At 38.2% G+C, this 13,622-nt stretch overlaps 1 protein-coding gene across 1 annotated transcript in view; it reads right to left on the bottom strand.

The window, feature by feature from the left end:
• Positions 1-13,622, bottom strand: part of PDZD2 (PDZ domain containing 2) — a 61,148-nt gene that overhangs the window by 24,035 nt on the left and 23,491 nt on the right. The window contains exons 7-8 of the mRNA XM_051969550.1: positions 10,913-11,057; positions 861-4,542 (exon numbers count right to left, since the gene is read on the bottom strand). Coding sequence (XP_051825510.1) covers positions 861-4,542; positions 10,913-11,057 — 3,827 coding nt within the window. The remainder of the gene's footprint in view (positions 1-860; positions 4,543-10,912; positions 11,058-13,622) is intronic.

Below are 13,622 nucleotides of genomic sequence, written 5' to 3'. Positions count from 1 at the left end.
ACAGGGATTCATTATGCTAAAATTATAGTACCAGCAAAAAGAGACATGTATATGCCTTTTATTCATACCTTATTGATTTCTCTAGCATTTTTAGAATGATGTAAAACAAGAAGGGATGCTCTTATTTAACAAAACTAATCTTATAGTTGTAAAGGATTTCAGAAGCCACCTAGCCTTTAACTTATGCCCCACCAAGAATCCCTTCTAAAACATCACTGACCCATCATCCATTCTTCCCTTGAAAACCTACAGCAAAGGGGAACTCATTACACCCTTAGGCAGAGCCTTTTCTACCTAATACTTAGGAATTTCCTTCCTGTCTCTCAGAAACTGTCTTCTACTACTCCTACCTCTGCTCTGAAAGCTTAAGAATTTTCCACTTGGGTAACACCAATTTTTCTTTCCTTTCACATTCTGCCATGTGCCAAAAATGTCTATTGTTAGTTGATTGTTTATATTCAATTCATTCTTTCTAAGAGCACCTTTTCAGGGAAAAAAAAAATCTCAATTCGAATTATGTCAACAAATTGTTTTTTTCCCCCTAGGTACTGAGTGCCATGGCAAGTTCTGAGGATACATGGGCATTTCTGCAGATTTAATAAAACTAATTTTTCTTGTTATTGTTTGTCATGTCTGATTCTTTGGAGTTTTCTTGGCAAAGATACTAAAGTGGTTTGCCATATCTTTCCTCCAGCTCCTTTTTCAGATAAGGAAATGGAGGCAAACAGAATTAAATGCCTTGTCCAGAGACAGTGTCTGAGGCTGTATTTGGACTTAGGTTTTCCTGGTCCTCCATTCACTGTGGCATCTAGCTGACCCTCTTTTTTATTTTAAAGAGATAGGAAAGAAAATCTACTTACCCTATGGACCAACTTCTTCCATAGCATCGTTTATCCACTGAATTGTTCTGGATTGTTATATCTTCATCAGAAGCTGAAGCAGGAGTCCCAGAACCACTAGTCCAAGGACTATTGCCCCTAGAACACAATCTGTCCTCACTCTGATCTTTTACCAAATGTGAAAGGGAAGATGATTCATCAAGGTTTGAGAGGCTTTCAGGTGCAAGGCCAAGGGATCTTCTCGGAGTAATTTCGAGCTCAGTTTTAAAATGGGCAGCTACAGGTTCCACTGAGTACTCCTCATCACAGAGCTTGTCGAGGTCTGGCATGCTCAAAGCCCTTAGCTCTCTAAGTTTTGAGCGGGATAAAGGACATGGTCGGGCTGGGCCTCCTGCTGTCCTGTTCCTCCTGATGTGAGAAGCTGTGGTCACTGATGGATTGTAATTTGCTGGGGGGTCAAGAAACTTTTTGTGGTTCAAACCAGGGCTGTCTCTTCTACCTTCTACTGGATTCAGCGGAGAAGCCAGGAGAGCCATAGTAGATGGTGATTTACTTAGCTGGGGAGCCAATGAAATGGAATCGTTTTGGTTTTCACCACATGAGCTCAAGCTTCGACGTAAGGACCTCGAGGTGTCGCTTGAGTTGCTGGGAGTTCCTGAAGATATAGTTCCTGATGATCTCCTCCCAATAGGTGGTTTAGAATTCATGGATACTGCTGATGGGAAATCAATGGACTTCACCACAGGCCTATCAAAACTGGCAAGATTCTCAAAAGATTTGATCCTCTGTTTCACAGAAAAGGATGAGGTAGGTTCATGGGGCCAGTTTAGCTCATAGTAATAATGCCTCCTATTGGATCTTATTCTATCTGTGATAAGGCAATTTGTTTCCTGGAGACCAAGGGCACTAGTACCTCCCTGTTCTATTTTTTGGATGCTCTGGGAAGTCTCTGACAGTTGTTTTCCTCCTTGTATACCCTGTCCATTAACTAGGCCAAGAAAGCCACCTTTAAATATTCTTGTCTCAGGGACACAAGCACATTTCTCATTTACTACAGAATTCTGGCTGTTTTGAAGAGAGCATCCTGTAGATTGCCTGGAATGGCTTTCTCCTCCAAAATGGCTTGCAAGTTGTGCTGGCATGGAATAAGTCCTAGTAACAGGCCTTGGGGAGCAGTAGGGACTGTCATTCCGATTAATGACATTTTTTGAGTTCCCAGGAGGTTCAGACATCTGATTTGTTTTCTTCTGGTTATAAGCTGTCTTCTCTACAGACAGAGGTGGGGAAGGACACACAGGCAAGAAGAAGGAGGAAGAGGAAGAGAGTCTCACTTCAATGAAACTTCTTTGGATTTCTTGTCCTTCTGGGGGATCTTCCTGAATGGAATGAGAAGCCAGAGGTGGTTGACTTGGGGGAAGTTCTCTTTTGTGACATAACTTGTTTTCACATTTTTTGTGACTATTTTCTTGAATGGAGAGCTCTCCTTGGTCACTTTCAGTCAACTTGTCACCACCTGGGCTTTGGGGGTTTCTTTCAGAAGAGATAGCAATTATTTTTACCTGGTTCATTCTATCTCGAGAATCCCCAGCAGCTGCCTTGCTCCCCTTTTCACCAAGCCCACTAGGGAGAGCTGAGGCTTCTTTTGGGTTGGAAAGGCCAAATTCATTTCGTCCGAGGAATCTATTCTCATTTGTATTTCTGGTTATAGGGATGCCTCCATCTGACACTGGGGAACTCATTGGCCCAGACACAGCCAAAGCCAATTTACTCTCTTGTCTACATGTAGGAGACTTGGGAGTTGTGGGGCAACTTTTGTCTGGTTCTCCATGGACAGCAATGCTCCGAGAGCCCAACACTTTCTTAGAAAGGGTTTTGGGAGAGGTTTGGGGTGAAGTCAAGATTTTTCTCTGCTCTGTCCCACTGACCTTAGTAGTTTGGATGGCAACAGAGGCCTCTGTGCTCGTTTTGTTCTTGCTTTTGATGCTGAGACCTTTTAGCTTTGGTCCTGACCTAGGTTTGTGATTGTTATTGAGAAGTGTTTCCATAAAACTTTTGGGTGTTGACCCTTTTGTTTCAGGATTTGATTTTGGTTGAGATGAAGGACTGTGCAGAGTAGTAACTCCCTTAACATGGTTTGTGCTGGCAGTGGGAGTTTTAGTGTTGGAGCTTTTTGTTGCAGCTATACACTGCTCCTTTTCATTTCTGTTTTGCATGCTATGATTAATTTTGCTGGGATCTTTACACTGGGCCAGAAGGGGATCCCTAACTGTTTTTTCTGGTCCTTGTCGCAAGTCCCCTAAGTCCTGACTTTCAGATATGTGAAGGCTGGTCAAATCACATTCTTCATTCGTAAATGAACCTGGATTTAAAGAGAAATGAGTGCATCTATGACTGTCAACTACCTTAATGGTTGCTTCCTGCTTCTTGCATTGGGATTTGTTATCTGACAAGCTGTGCTCTAGGCCATTGATCAATCTGGGGCCAATGAAGGGAATTGGGGGCTTGTGCACAAGGCCACTGCCTCTGGAAGACTCACAGGTTTCCAGAGCTTTACCAGTGCTGGCTTCTTGCATTTTCCCCTCTATGTGTAAGGCTCTGCATCCCTGTGGAGTATTTCCATCTGAACATGCTGAGCTCTCCTGACAGCCCTTATCTAAATGGGAGGAAGGAAGGGAGACTAAAGGAACTGTTCTTCCTGCATTGGCCTGTTGGTAAGAGTTGGGGTTTATAGTTGTTTCTGGGCCAAAGGAAAGTGTTGCACAAGGTATTGTCTGTAAACCACCCATAACTGTACTTTCTAATGGTGAAACTTTGGCTACTGACAGATAAGGTGAAGGCCCACAGTTTATCTTTTGAGGTGAATCTTGTTTAACTGTGCTCTGTTCCATCTGCTTCACAGCAGAACTGGGTCGCTGCTCCACCAGAGAGCTTGGCTTTGGGTGGGTATTCGTGCAACAAATTTCAATTTGCTCCTCATCTGACTCTGGGGCATTGTATGTCTGAGAAGAGCAAGATGGTGGATGAGATGGTGTGCTGCCCCTGATGGGGGTGGATGAGGCTTCTGTGAGGGATTCTGGGTCTGAATGTGAATCCTCAGCAGCTCCATACATAGACTTTGGTGATGGCTCAGTGGTCTCAGTTTCCCCATGACCAAGTGAGGACAAACTGGCTTCATGTAAGCTGCTAAAATTTCTAGAATAGCTACTCAAACAGTTTTTATTCACAGTAAAATGCTTGCCTGGATTAATTGAATCCAAAACTGAAAAGTTAGAGGTCCACTGAGGCTGAGGTGGTGAAGGCCCACAGCTTATCTTCTGAGGTGAGTCTTGTTTAACTGTGCTCTGCTCCATCTGGCAGGAGCTCCTGCTTTTTGCCCAAGAGTGCCTCTGAGAAGCTCCGTCACCACATGGGGCCCCTGCTTTTGGAGGACGCTCAGCTCTTCCTTCACAAGCATCTAACTCACTGATGACGCTGTCAATGTCAGTCACCGGCATCTCCTCCAAACTTAACTCACTACCCATTTGCATTTCTTTGGTACCGACAGCAGATGGCAGTATGGGACCAGATTGCATAGTTCCCTCTGTTTCAGAGGCTTGAGTTACTTTTGGATGGGTTTCTCCCGCAGCCAGAGTCACACTAGGGTCAGTATTAATCAGCTCCTTCTCCTTTGGTGATTCAAGGTGGTCCTGTGAGCCATCCATAGCTGGTTAGAGAGAGAAAAGGAGGAGGGGGTAAAGTAGGGTGAGAGGAGGGCTCTGGCAATAAACAGAGGTCGACCATAATATAATTTGGAAAACATTAAATTTTGAATCTATGAATTACTTAACTTGTGATACTAGGTAAATCACAGTGTCTCTCTTGAGTCTCAGTTTCATTATCCATTAAACAAGACAACTAGATGAATAGATTGTTAAATGTCCTTTTCAGCTCTTGAAATCCCATGATCCTACCTAAACATTCTAAAATTTCTCTCAATAAATGAAATGGAAATTTAATCTTAGTTTTAGAAAATGTATCTACTGTAGGTTTTGGACTGTCTTCTCTGCTAAATTTCATTTGCTTAGTAAAGTTAATTTTTTTAAATGGCAGAAATATACATGGTCCTTTAACACTTCATTTAAGTTTCAAAACCCATGAAGTAGGTCTCAAAAGCATTTGTCCATTTTACACAAGAAGAAACTGAAATCCCAAAAAGCTAAATGATTTGCTATGATCCCATAGCTAGAACTTCAGCCCCACATCTTTCAAAACCAGGGTTCTTTTCCCTACAGGATACTACTAATTCTCCAGTATCATCATGTTTCAGAATTCCTAAAAATAATTTGTAGTACTAGGTTTGTTTCTTGTTTCTGCTTAATTCCTCTCTTCTAGTGCTTTGTAAAATTCACTACCAAGCAAATGGAAATAGGTTACAGGGTTGGACCTACTAAAACTTTCTTTGTTCTTTGAATAACAAGTGAGTAGCACCCTCTGTAGGACCTCTCCACAAGTTCTTTGGAATTTTCACCTCAATTGGTCCTTCCTCTAGTACCTACTATTGTCTTGCTCTCAGTGCAAGGGGCCAGCCTGAAATGTGAAAGGAAATGTAGGACTTCTGTCAAAAAGAAGTTTTCAAAATAATTGAAAGAAAACTAACTTGTAAGGAAAAATATAAAATAATATTTTTAAATGACATAGTTCAGCTCCAAATCTTTTGGTATATACTGTAGGAAAAGTTCAAAGGGTAAAGGTGAGAAAGGGTTGAAGCAATGAGTATCTGCTCCCTGGGGTATTTCAAGCTCAGGCTGAATGACCATTGGTCAGGGTCATTATATATGCAATTTCCTACTATATGCAATAGATGGCTTTGGATCTTTCCTCTCATCTCTAAGACTTTATAGCAATGATAGCTAAAGAAGATGGTAGTCTGAAGGCCCTGAACAACAGGCCAACTGGAGTGAGCAGGCATTCTAGGACACAGGAGAGAGGCACTGTATTTTGCCACTGGATCCGTAGTGAACAAGATGAGGTGAGATCTTTCAAGACAGTTGTGAAAATCGAATAAGGCTTCATCCACTTCAAAGTTTGAGTAGGCCTGAAGGACTGTGAGCATTGATTTAAGGGCATACTTAAGTCTCCTTCCTACTATACTCCCATGACATCGGTTTCTCCCTATTTCAATCAAATACAGGCAACTATGTACTTATTGGTCAAATTCAATTTCTTGGGTAGTTTCCGCTTTTAGAATGTAAGACCCTCAGTCAATGAGGATGAGGGTCAGTGGTGGGAGGGAGTATTTAAGTTAGGTATTAAAGTGTTAACCCTGCCCCCAGAAGGGCTCCCTTCAATCATCTGCGCGATGGGAGAGACGCCCTTCTCGAGAGAACTAAAGTAAAATAAACTTTGCTTTGCTTCTAGAGATCTCTCCAGCTTTTTTATTAAATGGTGACTCCCCACCATTTCTGAGCCACACAGTTTGGGACTGGAAGAGAGATTGAGGGGTCAGGCCCCGGGTCACTTAAATCTGATGTCTGGCCATCACTTCCCTTATGTTAGTCCTCTACCAGAATGGAGGGCCAGCTATAATCCACGAACAATGGTAGCTGTCTCACTGGGGACTCAACCCACCAGCTCCAGCTAAACAATGCTTGCTCCTTTCTTCCTTCCCTTCCCTTCCCTCCTTTTCTCCTGTCTACAAAGGGAATCACATGGGAATCCGCAGATTCCACAGAATCTGTGGAGACTCTGCTCAAAGGAATATAAATTTTGATTGGTGGAACTTCACAAGATAGAGTTTACAAACTAGATTTCTTTTTTTTCTCTTCCCTACATATTTATTCTTTTCTTTTTAAAGTGGAACAATTAACTCTTTTGCCCCAAGTGGCTTCATTTACAATTTCTTGAAATGTAGCATTGACAAAACTCTTTGCAAGTCATATGGAGCCACTTGACTATACTTTAAATCCAAATCCTTTGAGAGGGGAAACCAAGATTGTGAAGTAAAGGCAAAAACTTGCCCAACCTCTCCCCTAAACTTCTCCAAATTCCTTTTAAATAAAACTCTAAACAAATTTTAAAACATCAGAACACCTCAAAAGATGGAATAGAACATTTTCCAGATGGAGACAACTTGGAAGCTCAGCAGAAAAGATGGGAGTCCCAGCTTCAGCTGCAGCCATAGCCTTGTGGACCTCTGAATCAGCGGCATTCCTGGTGGCTTCCAGATCTCTCAGCCCAGAGACACCAAAGAGGAGCTCAAAGGTCAGCAGAAAAGGGCTGTAGAACCAGAATGGGACCCCAAAGCATGATCCTTTATGCAATTCCAGTACAAGCCCAGCTCCGGCCCTAGCAATGGCCCAGACCCCAGCATCAGCAAATAGGGACCTCTGAATCAGCAGCAGCACTGGAGGCTTCTGGATCTGTGACACACCAGGGCAAACTCAGAAGGTCACGGAGAGATCTGTGGCAATGGAGTGGGAGTCTGGTGTGCAGTCCTAATGCAGCCCTGGCCAGCACAGCCCCAGCCCAGGCCAGCACACAAGATCTTACAGCTACAATAGGTCAGGGACACACCTAACAGTTCCAGGGCAGAGAAAAATGCTTGTGGTCAAATTCCTAGAAGGATTTCTGAAAACAGCTGCACAAAACCCTTGAATCTTAGAACAGTACACCTTCCACCCTGGAACAGAAACCTACTTTAACAAAGAGTTAGAGCAGAATAATAGGCTAGGAAAATGAGCAGAAAACAAAAAAAAGTTTCTGACCAATTAAAATTATCATGGTGACAAGAAGGCCCAAAATACACTCTCAGAAGATGATAAAGTCAAAGCCTCCAAGAAAAATAAAAACTGGGTTCAGGCTATGGAAGAGCTCAAAAGAGACTTTGAAAATCAAGTAAGAGAGAGAGAGAGAAAATTATGGAAAGGATTGAGAGAGAAGTGCAAAAGGAAATACAAAAAAGAAATAATGAGAAGAAGAAATGTCTTAAAAAACAAAACTGACCAATTGGAAAAGGTGATACAAAAGCTCACGAAGGAAAATAATTCCTTAAAAAATAAAATTAAGCAAATGGAAGCTAATGACTTTAGGTGAAATCAAGATACAATAAAGCAAAACCAAAAAGAAAAAGAAAGAAAAAATAGAAAACATATGAAATATTATCTCATTGTAAAAACAACCAACCTGGAAAATGATCCAGAAGAGATAATTTTAAAATTATTGGTCTGCCTGAAAGTCTTGATTTTAAAAAAGAGCCTGGACAAGGTAATTTCAAGAAATTATCATGGAAAACTGTCCTGATATTATAGAACCAGAGAATGAAAGAATCCACCAATCACCTCCTGAAAGAGATGCCAAAATCAAAACTCCTAGGAATATTATAGCCAAATTCTGGAACTCCCAGGTCAAGGAGAAAATATTGCAAGCATCCAGAGAGAAACAATTCAAATATAGTGGAGCCACAGACAGGATAATACAAGATTTACCAACTTCTGCATTAAAAGACTGGAGGGCTTGAAATATGATGTTTTGGAGAGCAATGGAGCTAGGATTGCAACCAAGAATCATCTACCCGGCAAAACTGAGTATAATCCTTCAGAGGAAAAGGTGGTCATTCAAAGAAATAGAGGATTTTCAAGCATTTGTGATTAAAAGACCAGAGCTGAATGGAAGATTTGATTTTCAAATACAGGACTCTGGAGAAGCATAAGAAGGTAATCAGGAAAGTGATGTAATAAGGGATTTAATAAGGTTTATCTGTTTATATTCCTACATGGGAGGATTTAGCACGTTTTCATTATAGCATAGGTATATGTACAGAGGGCATAGATGTGAGTTTGAATATGAAGGGATAATATCTTTTTTTTTTTTAATGATGAAGTTTAGGGGTGAGAGAAGAATATACTGGGAAAAAGGGAAAGGAGACGTGGAATGGTGCAAATTATCTGCTATAAGGCAAGAAACAGTTTTTACAGTAGAGAGAGAGGGAGGAGAGGGTAAGTAAGTGAACCTTACTCTCATGAGAATTGGCTCAAATAGGAAATAACATACATTCTCAATAGGGATATAGAAATCTATCATAGTCTGCAGGAAAATAGGGATATGGGATATGGGAAGAGGGGGTGATAAAGAGAGGGCATATTAGACAGCAAGGTAAGGACCAACTACAAAAAACAGACACAAGCTCAGAAGTCATAGCAATTTGGGATCATTTATTATGGAGCCAAATAGTTTTATTATGTATCTGAATGAATAATATTCATAATGATGACCCTCAGTCAGGAAAAGGTAAATTTTGTTCATTATACTTTGCTTTTAAAAGGAGAGAAGAAGAAAAAAAAATTTACATGATGTTTTTGTTATATATCTAAAAGGAACAGCAAGTTGTACATAGTTGTACAAGTTTGCAGTTTTATATACAATCATCTTTTTAATTGTACTGTTATAGAAATGCTTGTTTTATCCCATAAATTAAAATTTTTAAAAAGAAAGCAAGGGGAATTCCATCATATTTTAGAACGATTTTCATCAAAAATACTAACAAAGTTTTATACTCATCAGGAACTTTCGTATATATATGGTATATCTTATTTCAATCATTTGTACAAACAACTTGTCAAATGTGAAGTCTAACAAATGTGAAGTGAAACAACTAGTGCCTGTGAAGGCTAAGTATTTTAGGAGAATATTCAGATTATAAATAGCCAAAGAAATCATATGGTTTCTAAGACATCACATTAAACTATCATTATAAGTCTGTATCTTAGTGGTACATCTTTTCTTCACCACTGTTACTACCCTGTTTAAAAGAAAGGCTGACGGAGAGTTAAAACCACAGATATTATGTTATGTTATATTATAGTAAGAAGGGACCTAAAAACCAGTTCTTCTGGAACTCAAGTCTTCTTGACTCCAAACTCAGCTCTCAAACTACTGAACCACTTAGCTGTCTCAACATAGAATTAAGCTAGGGGGCATGGCTATTTGCTGGACTTGCCTTTCTAAAACAAATCTGACACAGAAAAAGTGCTAGAGATCCCAAATAAACTATATGAACTTTTGACAATTTTATTTTTGATACTCATAGAATTTTAAATATATTTTTCTTTAAAAAATCAAGTTTTATAAAAACAGAATTCTATTTTACATTACATAAAAAACTCTATTGTTAGCATACAGAATATTTCTTTGTTTGTTATACTGTACAACTTCTGGTTTGTTTAGATTTCCTTGGTCTAGTTACCCCAACTGGAAGTTGTGAGCTTTTTAAGTGCAGGAAGGAGGCAGTGGTCAGAGAACAGAGTTTGAATCTAGCCTCTTGACACTTTCTGCCTCCGTGACTCTGCGTTTGTTTTCTTGATCTCCATGGGATTCTTTTTCTTTATGTATAAAGTGAAGGTGTTATACTAGAAGGCTTAACTCTACATGTATGATTCCATATATCATGAATTTAATCCTTTTCTTTTTCATATTATAATAAATGTTGACAAAAAAAGTAGACATGGATATTTCTACATGCAAAGGAGAACAGAAAGAAGATCATATATGAAATTATAAAACCTCAAGTATATGTTTCTTGGTTTCTTTTTAAAGCATATACACACATGTATATATGTGCATACATACACACACATACTTACACATATATGCTGCATAAATGTCTATATGTGTGTATATACACACATAGGGATATAGAAATCTATCATAGTCTGCAGGAAAATAGGAGGGGTATGGGATATGGGAAGAGGGGGTGATAAAGAGAGGGCATATTAGACAGCAAGGTAAGGATCAACTACTATGAACCAGAATGGGACCCCAGAGCATGATCCTTTATGCAATTCCAGTACATGTGTGTATATATACATATAACATATATATCTATTCTTAGCTTTCATATCTAACTACAATATTTTTTGACACAAAGGCTGACCAATAAATGCTGATTACTAAATAAAAATTAACATTCACTATGCTAGATTAAAATCCCTCGTGAATGAAGAGTCTCTTATTTCATAATTTTGAATTGTTGGTTCAAAAACATATGCTATTGCTATACCACCCTCTTCCTCACTTTTAAACAAATGAAATCATCTCACCAGATAATGATCGACGCACCACCAAAGTCAGGGCCATAGGCAAGTTCTTTATAACCTGGCAGGCTTCCAGGTAAGATAAGGAGTTGACTGGAGCACCATTGAAAGAGACAATCTCATCTCCAACATTCAGCTGTCCTGTTGATTCCTAGCACAAACAGAACCAGAAGGCATCTTAAATTGCTCTCAGAAAACACTCAGAACAAATTATGTGGATTGTACACAGAAATTAGATAAAGTTATAATGCAGTTAAGATTGTCAAATCAATCAACCAAGATATTTGCAAAAAGTACTTAACACAGTGTTTTGCTCATAGGAGGTGCTATATCAATGATTATACCTTTCTCTTTCTTTTCTTCAGTCACTCAGTAAGTAGTTATTCTTTGTGTCTAAGACACTGGGCTAAGTAAGATCTGGGTCTACAAAAAGAAGTAAAAGATAATTCCTGCTTTCAAGGAACTCACAGTATAAAAGGAGACCAAAAAAGCAAACATATGTACAAGTAAGCTATATGTCACATAAATAGGGAATAATTGAGAAAGGGCAGGCATTAGAATTAAAAAGGGTTGAAGACATCTTCCTGTAGAAGATGGGATTTTAGTCAAGCAAGAGCAATAGAATTATAAAGAAATTTGAAAAGATGTTTATAAAATAATGAAAAATCAAAAATAGAAGCAGACAAATAGTATACCCACTATGATATGAAGCAAAAATGAATAAGTATAGAAAGAGAATCCTAGTAGGGACTTAAGAATGACTGAAGATTATTATAACTCTTCATTCACTAAAATTCATCAATTTGAATATAAATAGTATTTGGTATAGAGGGTTGATGCCATTTCTTTTAAAAACTAATTTTTGATTTTGGTTTTTGGTTTTCACTTTACTATATTTCCCATTCTGTTTTTCCTTATTCTTTCATCTCCCAAAGAGCAGTTATTTCTAACAAAAGTTTAACTTTTTTTAATTTTAAAAGGAGACATAAGTGAAAATAAAATTCCATTCTCAATGTAATTGAAGCAATGAAGAACAGGAATAGTTTGGATAAATGAAATCTACATGAGTCCAATTTCCTGCTGACAGCTCTCTTGAGAGGAAAAGCTGGTTACTATATTAACAAACTTCACTTTACTTAGTAGTGCTAATTATTTCCATCTCTCTATAGTACTAATCCAGTCCCTAATAAAAACTTTTAATAGAATTGTTTTTTAAAAGGGTGGAGAGGGGAAGAAAACAGAATTTGACAAATCTAGATTTTGTATTTCTCATTTTCTGGTTGACATGTTGTATGGCCAAGTGGACAGAAGGGGGCAGCCGAATTAACCAGAATACAGTTAATCCATAGTAGAAATGATCTTGAATTATTTTAGAACCTTCCCTATTAAAAATGCAGACTCATAAAATGTTAGTCCTGGGAGAACCCTAGAAATCATCAACAATATGTTCCCTGCCTTTTCCACCCTTTCCCCCCCCCATTCTGTTTTCAAATCAGAAATGTGAGGCCCAGAGTTCATAGCATAGGAAGACTGATTTAGCACGGGAAGGGCCCTGAGAGGGAGTCAGGAACAAGATTCTTATTTTGAAGATGAGGAAATTGAGGGAAAAAGAAGTTAAGTGACTTTTCCAGGATCTCAAATCCAATAAGTGTGAGAAGCGGATTTTGAACCCATATTTTCCTGATTTTCAAAACATTTCCCACTGCCCTCATAGACTCTTTAAACTTACTGTTTTTACTGCTTAAAAAATAGTCCAGTAAGATATTGGAATATCTTTCTAGGGAAGAATTTTATCCATAGTAAAGTTTAACAAATTTTCCTTTTGTGGACATGGCCAAAGTTTTAAATTTAAAATGTTAACCATGTAACCATCTCCAAGGAGAGAAAAGGGTTTATTTTATTAATCCAAGATTTTTACTAGCAATTTTTTGTCATTTAAAATTCTCATATTTGCTACATCCTATTATATAACACTTGACTAATAACATTTGAAAAGAAATAAATTCAATATGTCTTGAAAAGAAGTCTGAGAATCATGAGAAGATATGCTTATTCACATCTTTGAATGAAGTTAACAATACTGGCTATGGTTTAATAACATTGATATCCTTATCTAACTTCAAGCAATTATCCCAAACTCTTTGTTATGTTACTTCAAAAACAAACTCAGAAGTCACAGAACTTTTGAACATGTACAATAGCTTGAGATAATGGGGAAGAAGTATTTTTGTTGTTGTTGCTTTTTTCAAAAAGACTTCAAAGATTAAGAAAAGAATCTTGTTTCATATAACGTACACACACATATATAAACATGACTCATATTTTTAAAAAATGTATATATCTACAATATGTGTATTTGTACACATTCTAGCTCTGGTTCTATCCATAAATAACAAACACTTTAAAATACTGTCATAAATAGGTACAGCTCTCCCTGCTCAAGAGGAGAAACAATTCATGTTAAGCAGCAAAAAACATGGGATTTTTTTGCTCCTTTTTTAAAATAGTATTTTATTTTTTCAAATACATGCAAAGATACATGCAACATTCATCTCTGCAAAACCTTGTATTCCAAATTTTTCTCCCCTTCCCCAAGACAGCAAACTATCCAATATAGGTTAAATGTGCAATTCTTCAAAATATTTTCATATTCATCATGTTGCACAAGAAAAATAAGATCAAAAGTGAAAAAAGACACTAATAAAACCAAGCAAAC

This window comes from Antechinus flavipes, chromosome 1 (genome assembly GCF_016432865.1).
Source record: "Antechinus flavipes isolate AdamAnt ecotype Samford, QLD, Australia chromosome 1, AdamAnt_v2, whole genome shotgun sequence".
Classification (NCBI taxonomy): Eukaryota; Metazoa; Chordata; class Mammalia; order Dasyuromorphia; family Dasyuridae; genus Antechinus; species Antechinus flavipes.
This window is presented reverse-complemented; position numbering and strand designations above follow the sequence as displayed.